This window comes from Aptenodytes patagonicus, chromosome W (genome assembly GCF_965638725.1).
Source record: "Aptenodytes patagonicus chromosome W, bAptPat1.pri.cur, whole genome shotgun sequence".
NCBI lineage: Eukaryota > Metazoa > Chordata > Aves > Sphenisciformes > Spheniscidae > Aptenodytes > Aptenodytes patagonicus.
This window is the reverse complement of record NC_134981.1, coordinates 12,659,979-12,685,848: the sequence shown is the minus strand read 5'-3', so window position 1 is coordinate 12,685,848 and position 25,870 is coordinate 12,659,979. Positions and strand designations below refer to the sequence as shown.

At 39.0% G+C, this 25,870-nt stretch overlaps 1 protein-coding gene across 1 annotated transcript in view; it reads left to right on the top strand.

The window, feature by feature from the left end:
* LOC143172099 (protein mono-ADP-ribosyltransferase PARP8-like) overlaps positions 1–25,870 on the top strand; it is a 119,095-nt gene that overhangs the window by 51,815 nt on the left and 41,410 nt on the right. Inside the window, 9 exon segments of the mRNA XM_076361350.1 lie at positions 1,895–1,969; positions 5,788–5,882; positions 11,103–11,163; positions 12,245–12,335; positions 15,292–15,358; positions 18,283–18,408; positions 20,537–21,101; positions 23,407–23,460; positions 23,564–23,659. Coding sequence (XP_076217465.1) covers positions 1,895–1,969; positions 5,788–5,882; positions 11,103–11,163; positions 12,245–12,335; positions 15,292–15,358; positions 18,283–18,408; positions 20,537–21,101; positions 23,407–23,460; positions 23,564–23,659 — 1,230 coding nt within the window.

Genomic DNA, 25,870 nt, shown 5'->3' with positions numbered 1-25,870 from the left:
CAGTCTCACTGAGACATTAACTCAAGAAAGAAGTGGCACTAACGTAAGGTATACAGGGGTTGACAGTGTTATGGGCTCAAAGAAAGTACCACATAGGCTCTGACCCCAAGCAAGAAATTGAGCACTGTATCAAGAATTCAAGTGCTTTACTTAAAGACTTCCTTTGGTAAGGGTGGTTGCTTTGTTTGGAATACTTGTTTCTTGACTACTGCTTTTTGTATTTGATCTGTATTTGATCCTGGAAAAGGCAGATAAGCATGTTCAGATACAATAATGGGTATGGTTGGGGTTTTTTGTAGATGAAACCTGATTTGATGTAAAAAGCTGCACTGGAAATATTTTGCTTCTGCTGCCTCGTAATTGTATTCAGTGCTCTGTAAACATTAGAAATTCAAGTGCAGTAAGAATTTACCCTTTTGATTAAAAGCCTGAGATACAGTTAGCTTCTATGGGACAGAGTTTGAGCTTTTATTTATTTATTTTTCCAGTTGAACGAGGTACTTAAGTATGAAAGTACTGAAAAAAAGCCTTTAAATAAAAGACTGACCATTTCTGTTGTCTAGACAGTTAGAGGTTTGTTAGGATAGGATGGGTTTGTCACTATTGTAGCGTGAGAGTTTCATTTCTCTTTGGTTTGCATTGAATTTTTGTTCAGTTGAGTTCTCTTTTAACACAGACTTCCCCTTGAGCTAAGGTTATTATAAAACAAAGAAGACTGAAGTCACTTTGTTTCTTTTCAGTAAAGTAGAAGCAGAAATCATTTTTATGCCTTGTCTTAGAAAATTGCCATGAAATTGGCTGAAATACAATTTTTGTTCTATGTATACATACAGTAAATAGAGCAGAAATTTAGAGACAAAGGTAAGGAAATGGGATTAGAATGTCTGACCATAGAAATTGGTGATAAGAGTATATTTGACATTTATGAATATATGGGATTTAGGGGTAACTTCTAATCTTTGATTCATACATCAGATTTCTATTCCATTATGGCAGTTCTGTGCAGGACATAAATAAAAAATATGCAATAAATACATCATGTTCAGGTTGAAGTGAAGAATTATGATTTTATCAGGTATTCTTTATGGGATCCTTGTCAGCATAGGGCCTAGAAATAAATGGATTGTGGGAAACAAGAATTAATATCGTCAAGCAATTACATAATTATAAGTAAAGGTTCCATTGGTAGGAAGCAGAATATAACACTTCAGCTCATGCTGAGTTGCAGTCTGTACCAGGATCAGTTCTATTCACTTGAGTGCAATTATTCACAGAGCAGCCTATTTAGAGCAGGTTTTACTTGGATAAGCATATTACTTTCTAATCCTTAATTTTCGAAGTCTTAGAACAGAGCTAATCAGAAAATTAAGTTTGAACTTTTCTGGCAACAGGCTGGTACTTCTGTTATAAATAATAATTAAGCAGCAGTGTGTCAGAGAGTTTTTCACAGAAAGGAAATTAAGAGATCCCATGCTCAGGCTTGAATTATTTCCTTAAACTATTAGAATTGATTTACCAGAATAAAATAAAGTAAATTTTTTTTAGGTCACTGAAACGCCGAATGAATTAAGTCCAGAACCTCTCTTGGTGGGTAAATTATGCTTTGTTTAGCAGAAGCACAATGTGAAGTATCCCTGCATAGTCTACTGAATTCTCCAGTTCTATAAAATACCACACTGTGTCTGTACCCAGACAAAGTATTATTTCTCCAACATATATTCAGGGTGTTTTTATGTACCTAGTTAGTGGGTGATTGTTTTGTTTGAGATCTCTTAAAAAAAGGTGCTTAGAGCTTATTTGTAAAAACATGATTACTGTAGTTATAATTAGAACTATAAATGCAAGATAAGCATATCGCCCGTATCATTGTTAACTTTCCTTTTCCATTAAGGAGTCACAGCACAACAGCACAGTTGAAGAAGACTCTGAAGGAGATAATGATTCTGAGGAATTTTATTATGGAGGACAGGTAATGGAGGATATTTGTGCACAAGTTTCAAGAAATTAATATTTGAAAGCTTCTGTGGTTCATTCCATTATAAATTTATGATAATAATTAATTTCTTATGTTTATTCAACATAGAATAGAATGCCATGTGTATATATACGTAGTATTTTATAGTAGAACTATTGAATATGTTATACTGTATAATTATATAAAATTTAAAATAAGATGAGTTTGTTTACATTTGTAAAGCTGTAAGAATAGAAAAACCAAGTGCTCTTCAGGACATTTGAAACTAGAAGCCACTTGCTTACTTCCAGGAAATAGATATTCACTCTTTAAAGCATATCCCATTATTGATACAAATGGGAAGTCAGGCTGGATCCAAATCTGTTTCCTTCTGGAGGATTGCCATTTTGTAAAGTCAAGAGCACTGGAATTTAATGGTGAAAAGGTTATTACAAACCAATTTTGATCTAGGCAATAGTGCATTCTTTTTCTGAGCTCTACAATTAAATTCACCTTGAAAAATGCTGCATATTTTTAGATGAATGTACTGCTCTGTGTCTTTACTTCTTGTTCCCTCAGCAGAATTAGTTATTATTACATTCTCTTATGTACTGGGAAATAAAATCTCTTCATATCTTTTCCTTTTGCAATGTCAATAGAGCGCTTCATGCTGCTAGTCTCTTTATTCAGATTTTTCTTGTCTTTTTAGTCTATTGCCCCAAAGGAATCATTCCTCACTTATGTTATTAGAACTGTTTATTTCAATGAACATTTTAATGAATTATGGTTGCTGTTTATGAAAGTTGTCACTGCCTCAGCCTTGAGGCTGAAGCCATCTTTGCCCTGGGAGCGCACTAGCAGTGCCAGCCAGTTGGGTCGGTGCAGAGAGCGTGGGACGCTGATGAGCAGGACATTGCCGAGCCTCTTCTCTTGCAGAGCCAACAGCGTGGTGGGGTTTGAACACAAAATACACATTGAGGTTCTTTATTCTAAAAAAATGCATGCCCCTAAAAAGCTATTAAAAGTGATATTGAAACTGGAACTGAAGGAATGTATTTTCAGTCTCAGAAAATAACTGACATGAGGTATTGACTCATGTTCACTTTAGAAATGACTGCAGGAAATGCCTCCCCTTCAGCTGCCGACTCCTACGACCTCGCGGAGAGCTGTGAAGGACCGTGTACACATACTTCAGTGCAAAGACTGGTGTCTTATTTTAATCTGCCTGAAAGGAAAAAATCTTCTGATTTTGCCCTGTAGTGATGAGTTGTGTGTAATGGCTTCATTTTTCAACTCTGCAGAAAGGGCGGTAACCTTAAGGTGAAGGAAAAGGCAGCAAACGGCTGGGAGTGCTTACTTCTTGAACCAGCACAAATACATTCAGTAAAGGGTGCCTGCCAGTGCCCAAATGAATGAATAAATATTAATGCTGCCTATGCAATAAGAACACAGAGAGCAGTAAATCATTTTGCAAGGTGTAAAAGAGCTGTGTAATAGGAAATACTGGTTAGAATTTAGTTGCCTTATATTTGAAGTGGAAACTACATTATATTGCATTGTCATTTTTTTAAGGTAGTACATTTAATTGAAGGAATGATAACTGGCAAAAAAAAAGCAGTAAAATTACAATTAAATCAGCAATAAAAATAAAATATCAGATGACTGTGAATGTCTTGAGTATAGAATACTCAAAAAGCAAAATAAGGAGAACAAACAAACAAAAAAACCCAAAGACATCACAGAAAGTATATTTAACAAGAGAGAAAAAAGGAAATTTTTAATTTAAAATTTCATGGTCAAAAAGACAAAATTCTAAAGAAGAACTTAAAAAAAAGATTGAGGAAATAAATAGGAAATCAGATAATGAGCGAAGTCCCTCGAGAGATAAAAAGAACAGTCCTTTTTCAAAGAAATTGATTGTAAGAGTTATTAAGTGAGCACCAGGTGTATTGGAAAAACAAAGTAGTTGACTGTATATGTGGGGAACCAGTAAGGTAAGTTGCTTCATTTGAGACAAGTGTGTGCTGTGCCCACAGAGAAAGGGGACAAAAATGTTGACTTTAGCAACTAGAGGGAATAGATGCTAGTGTAATTGTGTGCAATACACTTGGAAAAGTTGGAGGTCAGGGATAATTCTAACATTTCTAAGTGGTTACAGCTGGAAAGACAAGAGAGCAACTGATGATGAAACAAGGACCATGGAAAATGGGAAATGGCATTTGATGGGCAGTGAAAACAAGCTACGATTTGTGAAATGATTGCTGTGCTCTCTTTGGAAGCAGGACAGCAATTATTGATGCATCTTTAAAGAATTCACCTTTGAGTAATGAGCATGTAAAAAGGATTGGTTTGCTCCTACCTTAAGTGGGAAAAAAAATTATAATAAAAGTTTTCTTCCTGTGCTCTTGTACTTGCAAAATTATTCTGACATGCCTGCCCAGGCAGGGATACTTGGCTTATACCCTTCTGGTCATGAATATCATTGATATCTCTGATAAATACATGCCCATGCTATGCTGATGAATTTTGTGCCTTATATTTGAAGAATTCTGAGTCTAATCAAGTTATTCTTTGCTAATTTTCACATGTAAAAAGTGATCAGCTGATTATTATTTTAATTCTATTGAAATTTATTTAATTAGACTGAAAAGTACATCTCTAGGTATCAGAGCTGAAAGTGTCACAGCACTGGTCTCCTACAGATTTGGATGTACAAATGGAAGAAACAGTACTGCAGTTAGATACGATTCCGCAATAGCAAGAATTCTCAGCAGGAATTCCTGTATAAGGATGTATATATGTCTAAAGGGATAAATTGCACTCTTGAGCTTTGCTCTCTGAATTTGTCAAAGATGCAAGCCAAATCCTACTCTCATTTCTGAATCTTTCAAAATCTAGGGAGTTCATCAACTTTTGTGGAATTACTGTCATTCTAATTGGTGTAAAGAAGTAGAATTAGGCTCACACAATCAGGAGCATATTGCTTAAAAAGAAAGTAGTAATAGACTTTTAATAGATTGTTACAAGCCTAAAAAGGTATTTTGGTCCTTGTAGAAGATAGGAGGATATTAATTATTTTGACTTCATACAGCCCAACCAAACCAGCTCACAATTTTTCTTTATAGTGTAAGCACTAACATAACTGTTTCCACTTTCCACGCAGAGTTTTAAAAAATGGGGATGATGTCTAAACACATGTTTCTTTACACCTTCTCTGGTAAAATACTTAAAATGGGAAAGTGTTCTTGAATTATTTTTCTTTTTGATCTGATATAATTGCATTGGTAGATAGGATAGTCAAATACAGCCAATGAGTAGATTGAAAATGTAACTTAGACGCTGAGACACTTGGTTTATAGTATAGTCTCATGCTTCTCTTGTTGAGCCCAAGCCATTCTGTGTCTAAAATATATGAGAGTGTGACAACAAGCAAGAGGGAGCAAACCTTTGTCCTGTAATGGTTGGACTGGGATGCTATGACTGGGGAGATCTGGTTCTTCTCCTACTTACCAGTTTTAGAATGCACAAGTGGCCCAGAACAGACCCCAGGACAAGTCAGGACAGAGGGATGAGTCCTTTGCAGCTTCTCTTCCCACAAACAGGAGAGGGACCCTCTGGAATTTCGATGCAGAAGTGCCTGCTTTGCAAATTGCATTGCTTAGGAGAGCTAGACCACCTCAGTGCTTCAGCTTATCAACACAGTGTCCTTTCTGAGCATGGCATTAAGGAATCTTTATGCAGCATATTTTGCAGGGGGAACTTTCAAGAGCCTAGATTAGGTGCCGGTAATGAAATAAATAAGAACTCCTGGAATTTTTTTTTTTTTCTGGTAGGTTAGCTATGATGGAGAACTTCACAAGCACCCACAGCTGGAAGCTGATTTGACAGCAGTGAGAGAGATCTATGGACCTAATGCAGTATCTCTCAGGTATGTCATTGACCATTCTGTATTGTGGAACCTTTAACGTTTTGGAGATTGACTTCCACGTGGACCTTCCCTCACTGCCAAAACACAAGTCTCTTCTGATGATTTCTGTATATTGTGGCAAAAGGAAGGAGCACTGCTGGCTAGCAATAATGCTGGTTTTGTTTTTTCTTTTTGTGGTTGAGTACTGATACAACTGGCTATGCTGAGAACAAGCCCTGGAAGCCTGTTCTAAAACATCATTGTCTTTTGCAGTTCAGTCGGTATTTGATCAGGCTGTTGTATTTTGTTGAAAATTACTATTCAGTATTACTCTAAACCCTTGTTAATCTTCTTTTTTGTCATATCCTGTCTTTTACCCTGGAGGTGAACAAGAGGAATAAGATATTTAGTAAATGTTTTCCCTAGGGAAAGATTGAAGGAATTGGATTTGTCTAGTCTGGAAAAAAGACAGAAGGAGAGGACATAATAACAGTTCTTCAAAAAATAAAGCCATTTGTAGATAGGAGGAGTGATTAAATGTTCTCTATTGTCATTATGAGCGAGACAATAAGAAATTAGCTTTGTTAGATTTTAGGAAAGCTTTCTAATTGTGGGAAACTAAAGTATCCTACAAAGGGAAGTGGTGGAACCTCAGTCAGGGATGGATTGCAAAGAGTAATTACACAAAAATTCTGTTGGGCATATATGAGTGTGCATGATTCTGCCGTAGGGCATAGCTGTATGATATTTTTAATATGCTTCAGGTCTTTTATAACTTCATTTTCCATCTATGTAATCTTAATAATTTCATAAAAATAACAGGTAGGCAAGATGGAACAGACCTGTCAGATGTATTACAAAGAAAATATCAAAGTTGTCATACAAACCAAGTAATAAAATACAGAGAAGATAATAACCTTAGGCAAACATATATTGCAAGTAACAATTCCCATTAATCTCTAAACAATAAGCTCTGTTATTTTAGTCTAAGAAGAGAGAGCATGTCTACAACTATGGTGTGCTATACCTTTTCAAATTAAGTGGAAATTCATTGCATTTCGAGGACCTGGGGAATTAAAATCCAAATAGTTGTATATGGGTTTAGGAAGTCATAGAATCATAGAATGGTTTGGGTTGGAAGGGACCTTTAAAGGTCATCTAGTCCAACCCCCCTGCAACGAGCAGGGACATCTTCAACTAGATCAGGTTGCTCAGAGCCCCGTCCAACCTGACCTGGAATGTTTCCAGGGATGGGGCATCCACCACCTCTCTGGGCAACCTGTTCCAGTGTTTCACCACCCTCAGCGTAAAAAAATTCTTCCTTATATCTAGTCTGAATATCTACCCTCTTTTAGTTTAAAACCATTACCCCTTGTCTTATCGCAACAGGCCCTACTAAAAAGTCTGTCCCCATCTTCATCAGCGGGGGGTATGCTTTCTTTGACCTTCCTTCTCTGGCTGACATACCTGTAGAAGCCCTTCTTATTATTCTTTTGTCCCTTACCAAGTTCAGCTCCAGCTGCGCCTTGGCCTTCCTGACCCCATCCCTACACAATCGGGCAGCGTCCCTATACTCTTCCCAGGACACCTGTCCCTGCTTCCACTGCCTGTTCATTTCCTTCTTGCCCTTTAGTTTGACCAGCAGGTCTCGACTCATCCATGCTGGTCTCTTGCTTTTCCTGATTTCTTACACCTGGGGATCGAGAGCTCTTGCGCTCTATGGAAAGCGTCCTTAAAGATCTGCCAGCTCTGTTCTGCTCCCTTGACCCTGAGGGCAGTTTCCCAGGGGGTCCTATTGACTAACTCCTTGAACAGCTGGAAGTTTGCTTTCCTAAAATTCAGGGTCCTGACTTTACTCTTCTCCTGTCCCATATCCCTCAGGACTGCAAACTCCACCAGTGCATGATCACTGCAGCCCAGGCTGCCTCCAATCTTGACATCACCGATTAGCTCACTTGCGTTGGTGACCATCAGGACCAGTATCGCATCCCCTCTGGTAGGGCTGTCTATTACCTGGCTTAAGAAGTTATCCTCTATGCACTCCAGGAGTGTCCTGGATTGCCTACAGCTCGCCGTGCTACTTTTCCAGCAGATGTTGGGGTGGTTGAAGTCCCCCAGCAGGATGAGAGCCTGTGAGCGCGATGCCTCTTGTAGCTGGAGTAAGAAGGCTTTGTCAATAGTCTCCCCTTGATTGGGTGGCCTGTAGGAGACACCAACCACAAGATTCCCTTTGTTGCCTCGGTCTCTAATTCTTACCCATAAGCTTTCAACCTGCTTGTGGCGGCTATTCTTCAGAGACAGCTCTTCACAATCTATCCATTTCTTGATGTAGAGGGCAACCCCTCCGCCCCTCCTTCCTCGCCTGTCCCTTCTGAACAGCCTGCAGCCATCAATAGCTGCACACCAGTCATGGGATTCGTCCCACCAAGTTTCAGTAATGGCAACTAGGTCATAGCTTTCTAGCAGTCACGGTGGCTTCCAACTCCTCCTGTTTGTTGCCCATGCTGCATTCATTGGTGTAGAGGCACTTCAGCTGGGCTGTTGGCCATGTCAACTTCTTAAAGGAACACCCCTTAATTCTTTTGAGGTATTTCACCGGTGTTTCCCTGTTGGCTCCTATTACCTCAGGAGCCCCTGGCTCATCTCTGTAAGACTTCAAGTGTGCTGCAGTGTGCCCAGCAAGCCTCAGAGCAACAGGCTGAGGGCCCTCGCTAGCACCCATCCCTCTAACCTTGGCGTGTCGTCCCTTGGCTTGCCACGGGCAAGCCTGATATTATCCCCCTCCCCCTTCAAGTCTAGTTTAAAGCTCTGTCAATCAGCCCCGCTAGCTCATGGGCAAAGAATGAGATATTCAAGCAAATAAATTAGATAAATGTTTAGTTCCCAAATTGATAACTATGAAATTGAGAATACCTTGATAATAGGCTCTCTCAGGCTCCTAAAATTGAGACATTATATGTAACCTTTCAAAAACTTTAATGCATCTAATTTATTGAATCAGCTGTTTCATTGGAAGCATTGTGATCTTCTTGGGCTCACTGTAGTAGAAATTAGCATCTGTGGCTGCTTTTGGCATGTGGAAAACTTTCATGCTTCTTCCACTCTGTTGCAGTTGAAAATATTCATAAATTCTTGGAAATGACAAACACAGCATTAAGCATTCAGTTTCATCCCTCTCCTGCAGCTCCACTTCTGTGACTGCAACAAGTCTGTCTGACAGTGACACCCACTAAGATGCATATTTCCTAGACAGTTGACCCTCTTTTAGTAGTCTCCTGCTGTCAGAGAGTCAACTGTACATATAAAAGGGAAATTCCTATACCTGCATGCTTTTCACCACTGCCCTTTGAAATCTGGCCACCAAAGCCATGAGAAAGCCCTCTGGACCGACTGATCCAAACTCTTCAGTATCTATTTACATTGCTTATGCACTGATGGACAGAGGACCTCTGGGAGCTTCAAAATCAAGATGTGTTCTTGGAGCCATTGTAGGCAGCAGATCATAAGCTTCAGGTGCTGGAAGAAAAAATGATTTCTTCCTCCCTTTCAGCTTGGAGAAGTAAAACTAGAGTCAGCATCATGTGTCTAAAATCCATTTTCTTTGATGGTAATGGAGTGGGGGCAAAGGGATTTCAGTGAGTATGGAAATGCCACAGTTGTAACATTTTTATCTTATCCTTTTTTCCACTAATATTTCTTTGTTTAGTTAGTTCACCTCTGTTTCTGTTTAATTTATAAAATTATGCCTGTTCACAGCCTTTTGAATCTCAGTCATGTGAGTAACACCAGCCTGCGTTCATAAATATTACTTAGGAGTTCATAGCAATCTGTTCTTTGGATCTTCTGGAAAATTTACAAAAAAAATCTGAGGCTACTGTTGTGTAGCATAGTGGTTAAGCCATTCAGTAGGTGGAGAATTTCACTGTTTCAAATTCAGGTCTTCAGTGAGCTGTAGGAGGTCAGCGAGTGCCTGTATGGCTCTGGGTGAGCGGACTCTGGAGCAGCCATAAGGATGGCTGGGAAGCCTTCAGGTAATGCAGCCCTGGTCAGCCGTTCACCTGCTCCGTGTGTGCCATGTATGGACGCGTCTGATCTAGAGAGAGACTTTGGGTTTGACCTTACCAGAGAGAACCACTGGGATGCCGAGGTTTGATGGAAGGGATTCCCTCCACAAAATTTCACAAGAGGTCAAGGCATTTCCAGTGCGAGCTAGGTCCTACCATGGACTGAGAGGCCACTTTTTTAGGAGATAGTTATATTCACAAAAATATTTTTGTATTTCAAAATTACCTTATCAATTTATTTATGCACAACTGCTACTGTGCACTGTCTTAGTCTAGTTTAATAGGAAAACGTGGAAGTCATTGTGAGAACAAGCATATAAATGCAGTGTAAAGCAAAAACCTAGTGACTAGAAGCTAATTTGTGAAAAATTGAGAGTGATTGCACTTTTACAGAATTGTCCACTTAAGTAATTTAAATGAAAAGTAATTTTTTATTTAGGTATATGAATGAGTATTTTCTAGCCCTATTTTTCAGAAGTCTTCAAGTATGTTGGGGGAGGGCAATCAGAATGAGTCAGAAAATAAGAGGCAGAAAAGTCACACTTTAAATGTAAGATTTCAGAAAGCAATGAAACACCTATGAGCGTAAGTTAAATCTGCACCTTAGGGATTCCAGCAATACTACATGTAACAGATAAAATAAGGTAACTATTGCCTTGAACGCATTACAGGGCAATCTTTATGTTTTGACAATCAAATTCTTGAATGTATGAAGCAATACCACAGGTATAATATGCCACCCTCTAGGCTATGTTGTATTTGTCTTCAGTGATTTATCTTAAGCCTCTCCTTAGGTTGCTGGCTGTTAACCTAAAATACTTTTGAAAATTAACTAGGGTTTTCTTTTGTCATAAATTGGAGCCGCATGTGACCATTATTGTTTCCTTGATTTATTTGTGCAATACGTGAGACAAAAATACATAGCAGCAATGGAGAGAGAATTTGGGGGAATTAGTAGAAAAAAGATTTAGCCTATTTAAGCAAGATCTACTGAAAGAAGGTTTCAGTGCAGCAGACAGTCACCCGCTGGGAATATTGATCCAGTCTATGTAGATGTGTATTTTATCATCATTCTGATTTTACAGACAAGATTATCCTTTATAAAATCTTCTCTAAGTACTCCTGGGCTGAGGAGTATCTTAAAGAGCTCTAATGTAATGTAATTCTTTCCTTTCAGGGAATATGGAGCCATTGATGATGTAGATATTGATCTGCATATTGATGTTAGCTTTCTTGATGTAAGTAATCTAATCACAGGATTACTTAATGAACATTAATATCCATTTAATTCTGCTACACATCAGAGACTCTAGACAACCACTGAGACATTCCTTTTTCAGAGGCTTGATCTTCACAAGTGGCTGTCACATTATTGATTGCTACTCAGTGGAAAGGTTTCCTTTTCCTTTTATGATCACATTGTTAAAATGTTTTGTAGGCTTTTATTTACTGCATATGTATTTCCTTTCAAACATGCTTTGTGAATGGTAAATGTTTTAACTGATATAAATTAAATACTTTTTTTTTTTTGCTATCCTAGACATTAGTTAGGTGAAAGCACTTCATAGAGTCCTGGAGGGAAGAAGACCTTGGCTGGAGCTTTCCTGTGTGCTTCTCAACATCTGCAGCTGATTAGGGAGAGGCTTGAGTGGCAAAGGAGACAGGACAGTGGTGCTGTCAACTGGCAGCATGGCTTCTGTAACAGTTATGCTGTCATTAACTCCACACTTCCTCACCTCATCTGTGCAGTAACTTCCTGTCCTCTAGATGCAGAATGAAAATTAGTGCTTTTAGGGGCATCATTAGCTTTTGCACAGATATGTCATATTCTCAGGTCAGCACAGCACATAAGTTCTCAGGCTCTTCTAAAATTTAAGAAAATCTGATCATATCTTGAATTATTTTAATCAGTCTTAAGAAGGAGCAAACGTTTCTTTTGCCCTATGTTATGGGATGAGTTTCCTTTCCATCTTTATTTGCTCCTTTGCTTCTCAGCTTTGAAGCAGTATCTCTTGATAGATGAGAACATGTCTGCCTGCACTGCAGATGTAGTGTTGTGTAGAAACCTATGCTCAGTTTAAATGAGCATACTCAAGAACTGGAAGCAGTCTAACACTGCTCTTAGGGGCATCAGCAGGCAATAGTTTGTCCTAAGTCTCAAGTTTAAAGTTGGAGTAGATATTCCACGACTGGGTAAATGGATGGATGGTGTTTATAACAACCCTAAGGTAGACTGACAAAATGCAACAGTTCCTCATGGTGTCTGTTTTTGGTTTGGTGTCTAATGGTGTCTGTTGTTTTCTTTTTATCTTGAACTAGGAAGAGATTGCTGTGGCTTGGGATGTAATTCGCACAGAGCCTATAATAGTGCGATTGCACTGTTCACTTACACAGTACTTAAATGGTCCAGGTTAGTCACCTGTGTATTCTTCATGTGCCTTGTATGGTATCTCGGTCTGAGCCATGTACTAGGTGATAGATGCTCATTCATTGCCAAATTTTTGACCCTGCATGTGCTTAAATCTACTGCTGAGAGCAGTCCTACTGGTTTGAAATTATGCTTACATATATTTGCATGGCTAGGCCCTCAATAATGATGTGGGCATCTAGTTTAAACTTTCATAGGTTGAGTTTTGGAACTTGTTTTCTTGATATCCTTTGAAATGCAGCTGCTTCCCCTAGGAACCAGGGGTTAAGGAATAAAGATCAACAGTTTCTAATATGTGATTTCCTGATTTTAGAAATCAGGGATCACCTTCGCAGATGCAGATATCACTGATAAGGTATACATACACAGATCTGTGCAGCACATTAATATACCCTTTTTCATGCACCTTTGAAGAATCAGGCCGTGATAATTATCCTGCCAGCTTCTGATTTCTGTATGACTGTGTGAACTCTGGGGATCTTTAAATTTGAATGAGAATTTTAAATGTTATGTTGACATCCTACTCTGGTTGTTATGTGAGTAAAGCTTCCTCATGAGAGTAAAAATGGTCAAACTCATGAAGAATCAACTGAGATTGAAGATTTGGAAACATTCATATGCAAGAGTCAACTTCAGGTATATTTTTACAATGGGAAGTCAGAACTAAGTGTGTAATTTGGATCATAACTTGCCTAGCTTTGGAGGCTTCCAGTGCAAGCTGTCAGTTCAGGCTTGTATCTGTGGGAGAATTCTGCCTCTGGAAAATGAATAGATATTTCCAGTCATAATATGTTTAGCAAAATCTGTCCCAATGAGTTATTTTTATAGGATATGTTGTCTGCCGATTATAACTATAAGCTATATTCTGTTCATTCAAATAAGCATTTCATTACATCAGTCATTATTTTTTTTGCTTGACTTTGGTCTTTTTGTCAGTATTTTATTGCTTCAATCTTTTTTGTAAATATGCAGATCTTAAAATATGTATTTGCCATAGCAGGTAGCAGTGTTAGTATTCAGAATATTTCTATCAAAATGTAATTTAAAAAATAAAAAAGTGCAGCAAATAAGAGAGGGTGAAGCATGAAGAGCAGCGTGCAGTAAGAAATGATCTAGTGAAATGAGAAGTAACAACAAGATATCTTCTGCACCATTGACAAGGTTAAAACAGGAAGCTTAGTTCCCAGTCCTACAGCTGACTGATTGTGGGAGTGCCTGAGTACCGAGAAAGGCAAGTTCAGGGCCAGAGGCAAGTGCTTCGCTGCTACTGGTTTTATGAGCTCAGCTGCTGTTGCAGCTGTTTCTTTATTTACCAGAAAAGGACAATGATATCCACCATCTTTTGTGTTAACAAAACCCTTTCTCTGTGTATTCCTCTTCCCCCTTAATTATGTTGTTTGAGACTACTGGGCCATAAATTTATGCTACATATTTTTCTCCTATAGTACTTTCTGTTTATTGATAAAAGAAACAGAAATGCAATATACTCCAAAGCACAATGGGAGGTATACATACCACATTGTAGCTGTTTAATATCCTGATTTTAGATAGTCATTCTTCTAGTTAATACCTTGTCTCATTATTGTACCTGTGGGCAGTTTCTCCCACGTGCCTTAGAAACCTGTCTTACATTAGGATGAATCAGCCTTTGGAGGTGCTGGGCTGTCCCCTCTGGCTGTAGAGCTTAGACAACAATTGTAGTCTAGATGTCAGATTTTAAGATTGCTGATCTAGGTATGATGATTGTCATTGAAAATATTCTCCCCCTACCATGTGTCCTAAATTTGACAATCTGACATTGCTACCCCTAATCAAATCATTTATCCCTTTTGAAAAATTCATCAGTTTGTCTTTAAAGGATGAGATTATATTTGAATAATAACATTAGAGAAAGGGTATCTACAGTGCTTTGAACTAAGTGAAATTGGATGGCCAGGTTATATATATTGTATTTTATTTTAAAAATTAATTTATTAAAGTGAAATTAAAGGATAAACTTTGACATTCTGAATAAAATCTGGCTTTCTGAGTGATCAGAATAATATAGATTTTAAAATACTGATTTTCTTTTTCTAATGAAATTTGAACCGACCCCAGAGTTTTTGTTTTCATTCCTTTTTATTTTACTATAGTCATTACTTCCTTATGTAATACAAAATATAAAGTCTATTCGTGCTTGTAATATGTGTTGGCTGTTCTGCCTCGAGGACCTGAGACTCTCTCAACAAGTGCTGGATTCCATCTGCCACTTCTATCTAGTAAATGTTATTAAAGGATTTTAGTAATACCAGGAGCTAATTTCCAGCCTTCACCCCTTACACTTTCAATTTTCTGACAGATGAATATGGATATACCAACGTTAGGACGGGTCTTGAGGAAAATTCAGTGTAATCCTTGGCCACTGGAATTCATACATCGGGCACTTAGATGATGATTATGAATCTTGTATTAAAATTCCCTCAGAAAGAACACCCAGATATTAGTTAATTCAGTTTATTCCACTCTGGGTTTTCTTCATAGTCACAGGAACTGTAGTGTGTAAAGACTACTTACTTGGAAGAAAGTTTAAGAGATTAGATGAGATGAATTACCAGTCCAGATACATTTAATCTGATGCTGCTCTCTAGTACTTCCGTAATATATAAAAAAAAAAGATACATTTATGTAATTAAAGTTAGTGGGAAGAGATACATTTTGGGGAATTCAATTTCTAAAATACTCATTTTTAAAATTACAAATTATATTGGCTAATATTCCAAAAAGGACTATTCATTTCTTCATAGACTTAGATGACATGTCTGCTTTCACCATTGCTTCAATGGCATTGCCTATAGTAAAGGTCCAGATAGAACAGGGTCCTTAAATATGACTTGTATGGTCATGAGTTCTTGATTATTGCTTTAAGTTCATATATCAACAATATCTCCTTTTTCCGTAGTGCCAACTGTGGATGTATTTCAGATCTCTACTAAGGAAAGATTTGGGCTGGGACATCAGCTGAAAAAGTAAGTCTGGAAAAGTGTAAACCCCTGTTTTTAAGTAATTATTACACTCTTTTAGTTCCCAGACCATGTCAAGTAGGATAAAATTCACGGGTTGTCAGGTTAGTTGGATCAAAGTGTTTTGAACTTGTTTTTCTTTAAATAAAAAATAACAGGTTTTGCCTTTTTAAGTTCAGTTTTGACAGTTGTTGGAGACAACTTGATTTGTGCTGCCTGCCAGGGTTTTCTGTCACTTTACTGCCATTTAGGAAGTAAGCTACAAAAGTTCAAAAAGACTGTAGCTAGGAGTGTTCAATTTCATGTTTTTTCTTAGATTGTGAAGCCTCTGGAGCAGGAATCTTTTTTAGCATCATGCATACCCTAAGGGGGCTATGCTTTCATGGTGGCCTCTAGGATGTACCACAGTAATTAGGCCATCCACGTTTTGAGGACAAGAGGGAAGAATAGTTGAAAAAATTAGCAGTTTCATGTGTTCATGGTACAATTCAATTTAATAACATTTTGCCGAGTCATCTTAGAATCATAGAATCATTGAGGTTGGAAAAGACCTCTAAGATCATCGAGTCCAACCGTCAACCCAACACCACCATGCCCACTAAACCATGTCCCTAAGCGCCTCATCTACACGTCTTTTAAATACCTCCAGGGATGGGGACTCCACCACTTCCCTGGGCAGCCTGTTCCAATGTTTCACCACTCTTTCAGTAAAGAAATTTTTCCTTACATCCAATCTAAACCTCCCCTGCCGCAGCTTGAGGCCATTTCCTCTCGTCCTATCGCTTGTTACTTAGGAGAAAAGACCAACACCCACCTCGCTACAACCTCCTTTCAGGTAGTTGTAGAGAGCGATGAGGTCTCCCCTCAGCCTCCTTTTTTCCAGGCTGAACAACCCCAGTTCCCTCAGCCGCTCCTCATAAGACTTGTTCTCCAGACCCCTCACCAGCCTCGTTGCCCTTCTCTGGACACGCTCCAGCACCTCAACGTCCTTCTTGTAGTGAGGGGCCCAAAACTGAACACAGTATTCGAGGTGCGGCCTCACCAGTGCCGAGTACAGGGGCACGATCACTTCCCTACTCCTGCTGGCCACACTATTTCTGATACAGGCCAGGATGCCATTGGCCTTCTTGGCCACCTGGGCACACTGCCGGCTCATGTTCAGCCGGCTGTCGACCAACACCCCCAGGTCCTTCTCTGCTGGGCAGCTTTCCAGCCACTCTTCCCCAAGCCTGTAGTGCTGCATGGGGTTGTTGTGGCCGAAGTGCAGGACCCGGCACTTGGCCTTGTTGAACCTCATACAGTTGGCCTGGGCCCATCCATCCAGCCTGTCCAGGTCCCTCTGCAGACCCTTCCTACCCTCGAGCAGATCAACACTCCCGCCCAACTTGGTGTCGTCTGCACACTTACTGAGGGTGCACTCAATCCCCTCATCCAGATCATCAATAAAGATATTAAACAAGACCGGCCCCAGTACTGAGCCCTGGGGAACACCGCTCGTGACCGGCCGCCAACTGGATGTAACTCCATTCACCACAACTCTCTGGGCCCGGCTGTCCAGCCAGTTTTTGACCCAGCGCAGAGTCCACTTGTCTAAGCCGTGAGCCGCCAGCTTCTCGAGGAGAATGCTGTGGGAGACAGTGTCAAAGGCCTTGCTGAAGTCCAGGTAGACCACATCCACAGCCTTTCCCTCATCCACTAGGCGGGTCACCTGGTCATAGAAGGAGATCACATATGCTTGTGTATGTGTAATAAAGTGACAAGAATACAGGCTTTAATATCTGACCCTTACAACAGTAAGAATCCCTTAAGAAAAAAAAATCTTTTGCTCTTTGGTGTTTAAAGAAATTCAGTGCAGTGTTTTCGTAATCATACAAATGAAGCAATGTTATTAAAATCTCTATGGTACATGACTTTGAAGAAAAAAAAATAAAAAGCTCCCCAGGCATGAAAAGTCTCTTAAAACATTTCCGTACTTACACTGTCTCTGATTTGTGCACTGGTTAATTACCAAAAGTTCCCATAAGACATTTTCAGGTACATATCTGCACAATTCACAGTTGAGCGGAAGTCAGAATACCTATGAACTCTGTGGCCCCTCATGGCTGTGAGCAACAGGATATTAATCTTTGAAGAGTCAGTAAAATTTTTATATAGTCCATACCAATTTCCACTTTGACCTTATCACTCATAGACCCCCACTGCTAGATTAGAGTCACAGAGTAATTTGGCTTAGAAGGGACTGCTGGAGGTCACCTAGTGCAACCTCCTGCTCCAAGTAACGCTGACTTCAAAGTTAGATTAGTTCACTTCAGGGCCTCAGGCAGCTGAGCTGTGAAAATCTCCAGCCTTTGTGGGCAACCTGTTGTACTTAACCACTCTTCTGTGGATGTCTTTTCTTTATAGTCTTTATGTTTTTTAGCTTCACTTGCTACAACTTGTGACCGCTGCCTTTTGCTGTGCATCTCTGGGAAGTGTCTGGCTCTGTCTTCTCTGTAAATCCCTTTGGGTAGTGTAATATTCGACATCCCTACCTTCATGTTTGTGCTTTAGGAGAATATGCTCCTACTTGAGCAGCGTGGATGCTGTAGCCTACCTCTGTAGTCACTGGAGAGACAGATGCCTATAGTTGGATAGAATGCCTTTGAATCAGTTTGTCTCTAGATCTCCATGAGAGGCATAATTATATGTCTTGCAGTGGTTGTTTACACAGACTGTATTCTCAATAAGAGTTCCATGTGAATTAGTTTTATGTGGGAAAAAAAAAAGCATTTTTGAGGAGCTGAAGCACCCAATTGTCAGTCCACATATGTGACAGAAACTCTGAGGACATTGCATCATGTCGCCTGTGTGGTGAACTGAGAGACCCTAGTATTAAAGTGAGTATGTCTTGGCTAGGATAAGAAAATCTTTTTTTCTTTCTTAATTTACAGAATCATGCAGACATTTGTTACACAACAGTGGAAGAACAGCAAAGAGAAATCTAATTGTACGCACAATAAGAAGGTGTCTGACAAAAAGGTGAAATCCCCTCTGCACATCTTTTCTACATTGCGCAGGTAATAGCAAGGAAAATGAGCTGTTGCCACCATATCCTGTTAAAAATCCACAGCAGATTCACAAGGTGAAATGTTGACTTTTCTCCACAGAGAAGTGCTCTGTTTATATCTTACCTCATGGGTTTCCAGTCCTTGCCTTGCATGACATCAAAAGCAAACTAAGTACTATTGCAAATTCTAAGACTATTTGAAGGCAGAGCATTTCAGTGCCCTGCTCTCTGAAACAGCCATGATTCATCTAGAATTGGAAATAATTCATTTTATATTACTTAACTTGGTTGTATTTGTATCTTTACTAGCTTGGTAGCATTTGACTGTTACTTGAATAGCAAGAATATATATAAAAAATATATATTATATAAATATATATTATATATAATATATATTTATATATATATAAAATTTTGTGGTTGTCTAGCTGTTCTTTCCACAGCTGTGTATATTTTTAATTTTTTAAAACTAGAATGGTCATTAATGAAAGACTGATCTTTAGAGCTGCTGAGCACCCACCCCTCTCCACTGTTTGAGTACATGAATGTTCACCACTTCTGAAATGCAGGCACAGAATTTCAAAGAACAAAGGCATTAAAAACATAAGAAGTAGTTTGTGAATAGTTCATTTGAATTCATTATGACTTCTGCCAGTTACTCATACTCTTTAAAAAGTGTCTGTAAAATCAGGCTCTGATTTTACCTCTTTCAAGAATGTGACTATTTACTCTAGCGTGTTCTCCTGCTTATGAAGGGTTGATAGAACACCCCTTCTGTACGTTTGAATTGAATGCTTCTTTGAAAATTCCTTCTTGTTGATGAATTTTGCCATTCTAAATTCCATGTATAAAAAAAGAGAGGGAGTACAGTGATCAGTCACATTGAAGAAGGGAGGAATGTCAAAGATAACAAAAGATTATTTGTCTTTTCAAAGGTAGAAGAGGAAGATGTTTTAAGTAGAAAGCTTACCCATTCCCTACCATGCCATGCACCATTGCTTAGCACAGGCTGTAACTTGGGGTTTGGTTTTATTCAGAAAGGGCATACAAAAGCTAGCCCGATCTTTCTCCTCTTGATTTGGCTGCTGCTGCAGTGCCTGTCCAAAGACCGTTCAGCCCAAACACAGGGACCCTCTCTCTCTCCCTAGAGCACCATTCCTACCTCCTGTCTGCCCAGTGAGCCACCTGCAACAATGAGTCAGCAACCTCCATGTGCATTTTCCACTGTCACCACTTGCTAACAGAGTGGTGAAACCTGTCAGCCTCTCCCCTTGGGGTTTCACTTCTTTTCTATTTGATCGAAGCCCAAAAAATACTCCAAAGATTAGGGTTGCTTGTAAAGTGTAGAAAAATGATTCAGTATACCTGATACTGATTCTTGCTTTGCAAGGACAGGTGAACCTGAACCTTATAGAAATGTGACAGTTCATGTGAATGTCGTTTTATAAAAACCTTTTGTTCTTTCTGCATTCATAATTTATGTCCCTCACATTCTCATTTCTAGTGTTACAGAGCTAGAATTTGTCTAAAACAGGAGAGAAGGGCATCAAATTGTCTTCTACAAAGCACCCAGATTATTGTGATTTTTTTTTAAAAATGTTCATTTCAGCTGAATTAAATCTGATTTACTGCCTGCAAGTTTCACTGCTCATTATATCTTCCATTGGATCTGGATATAGAATTTGTTATGCCATGTTGAGAAGACAATAACTTTAATGGGATCATGCCATGATGATTACATGGGAAAGATAGATTTTTATAAGAAAAATGTGATATAAACTTGTGTGAAATATGTGGTTTTCATTTCAAAGATAATCTCCTGAATAAATGGTTTGTTTAGAGACATAGGGACCTTTACAAAGAGCTGTAAGGATATAGTTCTAACTTGTCTTAAGTAGTTAGTCATCTTTTCAATTGATGGGTTTGTGTATAAATAGGAGTAAGATGTCTATTTGGTATTGGGAAATTAGTCCTACATACAATTGCTCATTTTTTTAATGTTGGGCTGTGTTTATTACCAGTCAAATACATAAAGACAGGTGGCACTTAAAAATTTGTACATATGCCTGGACTTACTTGTTTGATTTGCATAAGACTGATTATTCTCCAACTACGTCTTCCCCTTCTTTATTTTTAAGGTCGCCAAGTTATCCTCCACCTGGCTGTGGTAAAAATAAATCAAAACTGAAGTCAGAACAGGATGGAATCTCCAAAACTCACAAGCTACTGAGAAGGACTTACTCTAGCACAGTTAAGGCAGAGGATGTGTGTGCCACAAAATCTCACAGAACCTTTGGCCGCTCGTTATCGAGTGACCCTAGGGCTGAACAGACAATAGCTATTAAATCGCACAAACTGTTGAACCGTTCTTGTTCTGCAGCCGTCAAGCAGGAGGAGTGCATCACTTTAAAGCCCCATAAGCTATTAAGTAGGTCGTGCTCTGGGGACCCTCAATGTGAGCACAACAGCACCTTGAAGCCCCACAAACTTTTAAGCAGGTCCTACTCCAGTAATCTTAGAATGGAAGAATTGGATGGATTGAAGAATCACAAGTTACTCAGCAAGACTTACTCCAATGCCCCTAAATCATCCAAAATGGAGCCATTCAAGGAGTCCATCATAGCAGAGGGCAGGAGTGTCTCTCTTACCTCAGGGCTTATTGGTATCTTAACACCATCTTCATCATCACCTTCACAAGCTGCTGTGCGTAATAATTTTTTTTATTCTGCTCATTTTCCTCCTATTATTTTCCAAATGTACTATTATGCTTATTATGCAAAGGCATTCATACTTAGGACATGTTATGAATATATTGGATATATTGAATATATTGGAAGACAAGAGCAATGGAATCAGCTTTTTAAGGAGGATTTAAACAACTGTGCATGCACATATATTTCAGTTATAAAACCAGAATTTGCTTAGGTCAAGACAGAGATTTTACATCTCACATTGAATACAGCTCAATGTACAGCTGCTGGCCATGGGAAAAGTTCAGTCATCCATTTCCTCCCCTGCCTCCTTTCTTGCTGCAGGAAGAAGGGAGAGTGTGAGCTTCTGTGCTGCAAAATTGGCTTGGTCACACAGGTCTTTTCTCATTTCCCTGTTTGCTTCGTGGGGGAAGCAACCGTCCATTGGCTCGTTCGGGTGCCAAGTCACCTCTCCTTCTAGTCTTTTCAGCTGTGAACATCATCATACTGGAAGGAACGCAGTCATGATTCAGCTCACCTCTTGCGCATTTGTGCTTTGTGAAAGGTTTAACCTTCAAACGCAATGGTGGCAGCCGGAGGTCAGGGAAGGAATTAGGCCCACACTGGGCCCCTTTCTTTCCCCAGAAACATGTTCAATTGGGAAAACAAAGGGTAGCACATATTCTTAAATTTAAGAAAGAGCTCTCAAAATTAATTCTTCTGCCTCTGCCTCTTAAAAGATGGCTTTTATACTTGAGGAAAGAGTGAGTCTGTTTGTGCTCTTTCAAGGCACCGGTCTGTTTTCTGTGTTAGACCTGGGGAGAGACACTTAGGAGACAGTCGTCTCCACTCCCTTAGCCTGGCGGTACCTTGATGTTCTCAGCGTGCAAAAGCTGATTCTTGCTTGAAATACCATACGTATATTCAAAATAGTGTATTCTGAATAATGAAGTTACATTGAGTATGTTATGTCTCATGGTAAATTAGTTTAATAAGCTGTGAGCTATACTCATCAAATCTAAAAGCAGTGATATACTATCATAAAATCATTTATCTACATGCTGTGTGGTTGGTTCCTGTAATGTGCACAGCAAAATTAATTTAAGGTGAGCCAATAGACTTTTTACTTGTCACAGTTTAGAGATTCATTTTTTTCTGAACCAGCAAAGGATGTCTTAACTTAGCAGACTTTTCTCTCCTGAAGTTAATATAAAAAGTCTCATTGGTTTTGATAAGATAATGAAGAGTTGACTAAGTGGTTTCATTACTGATGTTATCAGGTGATATGGAAAAAATGCAAGCCCTGCTTGATAGTCTATAAAAACTACCAGTAATTTATTGCTATAATGCATTTACTTTGAGGGAAAATCATCACATACATGGTCAGGTGCAGTTTGACTGATGTTAGCAGAAGGGCATCAAGAGTCTATTTCACATTTTACATGCAGGCACCAGATATATGGGTAACCTGGGTGCCTAACTGCGATTTGAAGTCAGTGGAATGTGGAAGCAATGAATCAGGACCCTAACTTCTCTTCAGTTCTCAGCTTAAATATTTGAATCTCATATATGAATACAATTAGGAGGATTATTTCCCAGGAGAAAAAAGGGAAAAGTTTCCCAAATAAGCAGTTAGAGAAATGAAAGGAAATAAGACTATAAACAAAAACAAAACCCAAAAAAGCTGTAAATGAAGCTGAGATGACTCTTATTCAAAACAAGGGTTGATTGAGATAGATATCAGCCCAGAAGGAATTTTGTACCTTACTGACTCCTGTAACAAAAGTTCCTTCTAATTTATTTGTTGTACGTTGAAATAAAAAGGCAGAAAGAATCTGAGTGGGATCTGAGCACAGAGGTCTGTCAGCGTGGTGCTCACAGAAGTGAGATCTTAGTAAATATATAAAAGAAAAAGATTTTCAGCTGTTCTGAGAGTTACATTAATCGTTCAAGCCTAAGCATATAGCCCATATTTGGACAGACAATACGCAGTTAAAATTTAAAGGAAGTTACCAAACGCCAGTTTATTAGAATGGAATGAAGGCACTGGTGTTTCCATTTGAGATTAAAGGTTTTGGGATGCTGTAATACAAAAACCTCATCAGATTTAATAACTAAAAAGAAATGCTAAAAATCTACCCCACACTCAGCAAACAGTAAAAGGATTGATTATGTGTAATGGTTGGTTTATGCAAATGAGAGATCTTTTTAGATGCAAATATTGTTTAACATATTTGCACGCAAAAAATACAAATGGTTCACCATTTCCTTATAATTAGTCTACCAACACTGAAGTTGCCTGAACTTTTTCCTTGCAGCAAAATTATGGTGCAAAATGTATTCTGGTACGAGACCGTGGCTTTCTTGTGCAGGTAGGATGTCATATCTTATCCATTTATGAAATACTGTGGAGCATGAGCTGACTGTTAATTATTTTTAAGCAGATGTTGTTTTTCTCATTTTCATTGTTCTCAGACTATTGAATTTGCTGAGCAGAGGATACCAGTATTGAATGAATACTGTGTAGTTTGTGACGAACCCCATGTGTTCCAGAATGGCCCTATGCTGAGGGTAAGTGGTGTGCTTGCTGGGATAAACAATGCATTTTCTAATGCCTTAAATAGCAATGGACAATACAAACCTGTTATAAAACTATTGAATTATTTCAGACATGTTTCATCCTAATATCCTTTTAAGATGCAAAAATGTAATGCATATTAACTAGATTTTACTGTAAATTTGAAAAAATGTATTGCAAGCAAGGGAGATGGAAAGCAGGCTTGTATAATAATCATAGAAACATAAAGGAGGGTTGTATTTCACTGAACACTATTGTGCTAGAGTAGTCATAACCAGATAAGCTAGAGGAAGTGCATTAGTGTGCTTTCCCAGTCCTCTGGCACTCTTTTTAAAGCTTAGGGTCACCTCAGTCCTTTAGCTCCTATCAAGCCATGACCAGGGTATTCAGATACACAGGTGTTAATGCTACAAGGTCATGAAGTTCTTCTGACGCTCTTTTGCTCATGGGCCATTGGAATGAACCATCCTCCATAATGTGATAAAAAAGGCAGTAGAAGGAGACGCTCTGTGAAGTGTCTGATCTAGCAGTGACCTAGTCCAGGGGCACTGTTATGGTTCAGTATACCCAAGGACTGGCCAGTTACACAGCTCTTCCTTCCTTTCATTCCTGTATAACTGGGAACCAGGAATTTTGCATGCTGAACGTTGCACCCTTTCATGCTGCTGGTGAATGCATAGTAAAAAAGTCATGAAAGACACACCCTGCTTGGAGCTACTGGATCAGTGCAGCTTTGTAAAAGAGTATATAGGAGAATAAAATTCTTACCTTTAGGACTGACCTTGCAGTTTAGAATCCTTCTTGTTTCACCTATCCTGAATCCTATGGAAACCTGAGTAACCTTAAAAGATTAAAGCCATGGAAAACTGTTTAATATCAGTGTGTGAATGGTCTGACACCTCATCTGCCAATTTCTCCACAGTGTGGTGAGCAACTACACATAAGATGAAGCAGACATCATCTATGATAGTTCCATGGAACTAAATTCAGGAAGGTTATTGCTTACATGCTAGCAGAAGTCACCTCAGCATCATTCCCTGTGACACTCAGTGGCACCACAGTCAGGCATTCTGACTGCAGGCAGGGTATGTAAATAGGCTGCTAATAGGATTTGCAAAAGCATCTACATATTCAATTAACACCGTTTTAAGTCATGGTTAAACCTCTGTACTTTTGAAAATCCTATCAGGTGTTTATTTGCCTCTTCAAGCTCATATCTACCTTTTAAAAACATGTTTTTCTGCCAGATTTATCAGCAACCAAACCCCAATTAGAAGCCTATAGAAAAGGTACCAGTTCCTTGTTGTTCCTCTTTGAATGCACTGCAATGCATATTACCAGTGACAGGATGAGATAAGACAAATTGAATAATATGCGAAGTTTGGATAATATAATTATTTAAATTATTGGGTTTTATCTGTTGTCAGCAAACAGTAGGATTTATTCCTGTTCACATGATGAACTATTAAAAGAAAACAGAATGGAAAGTCATCTGCTCTAAATTAAAAAATCGTAATTCTTCTTGCTTTCCCACCTTAGAGATTTAAATCCCTCAGAATGACTTTTCTCTGTCTTCAGCTTAAAGAGGGGTCATTTTAGCCATCCGTTTGAGAGTTTGTCAGTGCTTCAAAACAGAGGAAAGTGCAAACGTGTTTGCCACTGTCTTGGTTTAACCCAGCAGGCAGCTAAACACCACACAGCTGTTCGCTCACTCCCCCCACACACAGTGGAATGAGGGAGAGAATTGGAAAAAAGGTAAAACTCATGGGTTGAGATAAAGACAATTTAATAAGACAGAAAAGGAAGGGAAAATAATAATAATGATAAAAGAACATACAGAACAAGTGATGCACAATGCAATTGCTCACCACCTGCTGACAGATGCCTAGCCAGTTCCCAAGCAGCGGCCGCGCCCCCCCTGGCCAACTCCCCCCAGTTTTTTTGTTCAGCATGACTTCATATGGTATGGAATATCCCTTTGGCCAGTTTGGGTCAGCTGTCCTGGCTGTGCCCCCTCCCAGCTTCTTGTGCACCTCCAGCCTTCTCAGTCAGTAGAGCACGGGAAGCTAAAAAGTCCTTGACTAGTGTAAGCATTACTTAGCAGCAACTAAAACATCAGTGTGTTATCAACATTATTCTCATCCTAAATCCAAAACACAGCACTGTACCAGCTACTAGGAAGAAAATTAACTCTATCCCTGCCG